This window comes from Tarenaya hassleriana, unplaced genomic scaffold (assembly GCF_000463585.1).
Source record: "Tarenaya hassleriana unplaced genomic scaffold, ASM46358v1 Cleome20, whole genome shotgun sequence".
NCBI classification, from domain to species: Eukaryota; Viridiplantae; Streptophyta; class Magnoliopsida; order Brassicales; family Cleomaceae; genus Tarenaya; species Tarenaya hassleriana.
The window spans coordinates 253,840-257,419 of record NW_010965373.1 but is presented as its reverse complement, the minus strand read 5'-3'; the positions used below and the strand labels follow the sequence as shown (position 1 = coordinate 257,419).

Here is a 3,580-nt window from a genome sequence, read left to right as displayed (position 1 = left end):
ATGACACATGGGATGAATTAAAAACGATCAAACACGTGGAACGTGGGGAGGATTACTCGGACTCGATAGAACTTCGGACCCCAATGATTTGCTGTTTAGGTTCAATGGGTGGCTTTACACGACCAATTGTGACAAACATGTGAATCCTTTTGTTTTTTGTTTTTTTGTCTTTTTAATGTATGTTCTAAATAGGGTTTTTCTTTCAAGTGTACATAGTACAGTGCAATGGAATCTATTCTCTTTCCATCTTCTGTCTATGCATGTATCAGTATCAAATCTTTGGTTGTGAAAGAAAATTAGGATCCATTTTTGTGCACATATTTGGCTTGCACGTCTCATAAGACAAGATCTTTTACCACTGCCTAAGTTTTGCTCTCTTGTGGGTCTCTTCTTGTCATCCCCATGATCATATGGAGGACTATTCAGAATTTCATTCACAGCTGCGGTTGTGACGCATATAGAGACCACGTTTAATCCACAAGAATAGATGAAGAAAACACCTTGTTACATTGCTAATGAGTAGCCTTCACGACCGAGAAGATCGCAACTGGTCTCTCCACCTAATACAAGATCTCACTAAAATAACACACGAGGAAGAATCCTAGGTAGAAGACTGAGCTTATTATGTTGAACTGTATACAAACAAGTTGCCTATCTCTTGACTCTGTGTCTTTGCAGCTCTGTCCCTTTCTCTCTGTCCTCTCTACCCAAAACTAAGACTAAAACCAAAACCAAAACCTGGAATCGGTTTCTGCTCGGTCGCCTCAAATTCAGACCAAATAAAAGAGGAAAAACGACAAATTACATCCAGATTTCACTGATACAACTGTGCCTATGATATGGGTATTAGGCAAGGAAAGGCCCTAACAGACTCTGCAATTAAATAGTCTTAAGATTATGATTTCCCGTATGTTCTCTATTGATTTGGGATGAATAAGTTTCAGGCTTTAACCTCTTCACCCGCAGGCTCTGCCTTCTCTTTCTCTGCTCCCTCCTCTTCTCCTTCCCCGTCCTCTGCCTCTTCTGCTAATTTCGTTAGCTCTTCCTGGATCATCAGCTTTATAGATGACTTTCTTGGGGTGAGATCCGCGTTGAATTCCTTGGCTGAAAAACAGGCGAAAAAACAATGTTTCATTAATAAACCGGTGTGCCGTTGCTTAATCAACCAATGAACCAACACGAGAGTCTGTCCAAGTCATAATACCAAGTAGCTTGAGGATGTCAGTGAATGTGGCCTGCAGAGTTCGACACCAACCAACGAAGGGCATATTAATCATTGATATCCAAGATTATCTTCTACACGCTTGTATGTCATAACTCTCAACTAGCTGAGTACTAATAACTGAAGCTTGAAATTGTTCTCACCGTGTTGAAGTCCACTTTCTTCAAGGTCTCAACAATCGCGTTTTTCAACTCTCTGTCACCCGGTTCTTTGCTTTTGTCTTTCCCTTTTCCAGACCTTTTCCCTTCAGCACAGAGACAAACACAAACAAAACTGGTGTAAGAAAACATAAGAGGCTATCATATTGGCTATAGCTTCTGCTAAATCAGTGAGTATGAAAAAAGAGAGCGAAGTCAAGAGTAAGATTGGCTGCTGCTTCTGATAAAAACTCGTACCAATTCAGGCTTTATTCCACTCAACTGATAAGCCACACACTACAATGTAAAGCTAGATAGTAAAAAGGAAAGGACAATGTAACTAATACCTGGTTTCTCTTTCAAGGTACATTTTGAAGGAGCTGAGGACTGCTCCTTGGTAGGTTTCTCAGTTTTCTTCCTTTTAGAAGACGTCTTTGGACTTGAATCGCTGTCATCATCAGTCTTCTTCCGTTTTGTGGATGATCTTTTCTGTGTCATTGGACTGGCTTTTCCAGAGACTGCAGCTTTCTTGCTTCTGGCTTTCCCTGATGATTCTTTCTTCTCAGGTGATGACCTTGAACCACGTTTCTTCTTTTTAGTGTCTTCTTCCGAGTCCTCCTCTGATTCAACTCTCTCCTCACTTTCAGAAGGCTCAGGCACCTCGTCCTCAAATTTATCAGGAACACCGTTTTCCTTGTCCGCTTCTTCATTCTTTTCTTCATCCTCCTCCTCTTCTTTCTCTTTTTCTTCTACATCTTTTTCCTCTTTCTCTTCCTCAGGCTCATCATCAGAATGAGGCACACCCTTTTGGTCAGCCTTTTCTGCTTCACCACTCCTTTTTCGACTCTGTAGAGATGGCGTTCCAAAATTTATATCAACTGCAAGTCTTGAAACAGACGCATGGAAACATTCACAGTACAGCAAGGCAGACAAGATATCCTTTATTATCTTTGAAGTTAAATTCTCTTCGCATTGTTTTCCTTTCAAGACAGAAATCAAACTTCCCAGCTCTAAGCCATGCAATAGTAATACCTTTGCTGATCCTTTAGAGGATGAAGTTCCAACTGTAGGTGAACTTTGCTTAGATGTTCTCTTACGCTTTGCTGCCTTACTTGGCTGCTTCAACAGAAAAAATAACATATTATAATATGCACAACAAATTTTCAACTCAACCTCTGAAGTAACAGTGTCTACATTTTTCCAAATACCTTCTCTTTCTCATAAACAGGAACATCAGTTGTTGCATGAGGTTCCTCCAAAAACTCAATCAGTTTTATAACAATATCTTCCTGTGTTGAATAAAACTATGCAACAATCAGTAGCTGCCACTATATGAGAACAAAATCTAGCATAAATTTGATAGCAAGCAAATGGCAGGTCAGTCTCTGCACAAGGAAAGACGAGGGCTTTACAACATCACAGGGGTGCCCATTCATCCAAACAAAGAAACAATTGAATTTAAAGAACGATGATATAGAATTGCATAGCCTTCACCTTCCTCGTTGTAGCCTTGGCAACTGGTATGTCCAATACATCACAAAACTCCAAAAGTTTATCTTTGTTGCATTTGTCAAACTTTTCTTTTACTTTGAGTTTTGCCTTCTCCTGTAAACACAAGGATTGACAAAATTATGAAGGAACAAGAACACAAAAAAGGCAATCTAGAGTGCGTTAAATTATCTACCTCATTTCCATGCCACACAAAACCTGAAAACCGTAATATGTTCGTCTTGATCTGAGAAGCCTATCAATGCAAGAAACACAGGTTATATACAAAAGACATTGGCATAATAGTTGCTAACATAAGATATGCAACATCTAATAGTTCCAAAACTACTAGGCGAAAATCACTCTACTGGCAGTCAATATAAGAAATGGTACGCAGAGAGGGATCATCACCTTGCCTCTCCTTCCAAATAGAATTGTGTGAAGCAGCTTGAAAGTTTCATCAGCCTTCTTCCTTGACACTTTGTAGGCCACTACAGAGTACATAATAAACAAACTTATAAATATTTACTTTGCTTTTACAGTATAAACTATAATGGAATTAATATAGTTAATCAAGCCCAACATTCATAATTGTGCATAACTATATATTCCTTTGTTCTGGCGGAAACAATAATAGATCTCATATGAATCAAGCTCATGCAATTTAAATGCTATTCAGAACTCAGTGGTACCAAGTACTACAACTTTCAAAGGGAAAGAGACTTAAAAGGCA

General features: G+C 39.1%; 1 protein-coding gene across 3 annotated transcripts in view; it reads right to left on the bottom strand.

The window, feature by feature from the left end:
• Positions 1-488: 488 nt before the first annotated feature.
• LOC104813447 (myb-like protein X) overlaps positions 489-3,580 on the bottom strand; it is a 5,711-nt gene continuing 2,619 nt past the window's right edge. For 2 of the 3 annotated variants that reach the window (XM_010541022.1, XM_010541023.2), the window contains exons 4-12: positions 3,259-3,338; positions 3,044-3,103; positions 2,854-2,964; positions 2,568-2,648; positions 2,392-2,478; positions 1,707-2,205; positions 1,366-1,466; positions 1,205-1,235; positions 489-1,104 (exon numbers count right to left, since the gene is read on the bottom strand). In XM_010541022.1, coding sequence (XP_010539324.1) covers positions 941-1,104; positions 1,205-1,235; positions 1,366-1,466; positions 1,707-2,205; positions 2,392-2,478; positions 2,568-2,648; positions 2,854-2,964; positions 3,044-3,103; positions 3,259-3,338 — 1,214 coding nt within the window. In that variant the 3' untranslated portion in view covers positions 489-940. The remainder of the gene's footprint in view (positions 1,105-1,204; positions 1,236-1,365; positions 1,467-1,706; positions 2,206-2,391; positions 2,479-2,567; positions 2,649-2,853; positions 2,965-3,043; positions 3,104-3,258; positions 3,339-3,580) is intronic. The other variant, XM_010541024.1, reaches the window with a different exon arrangement.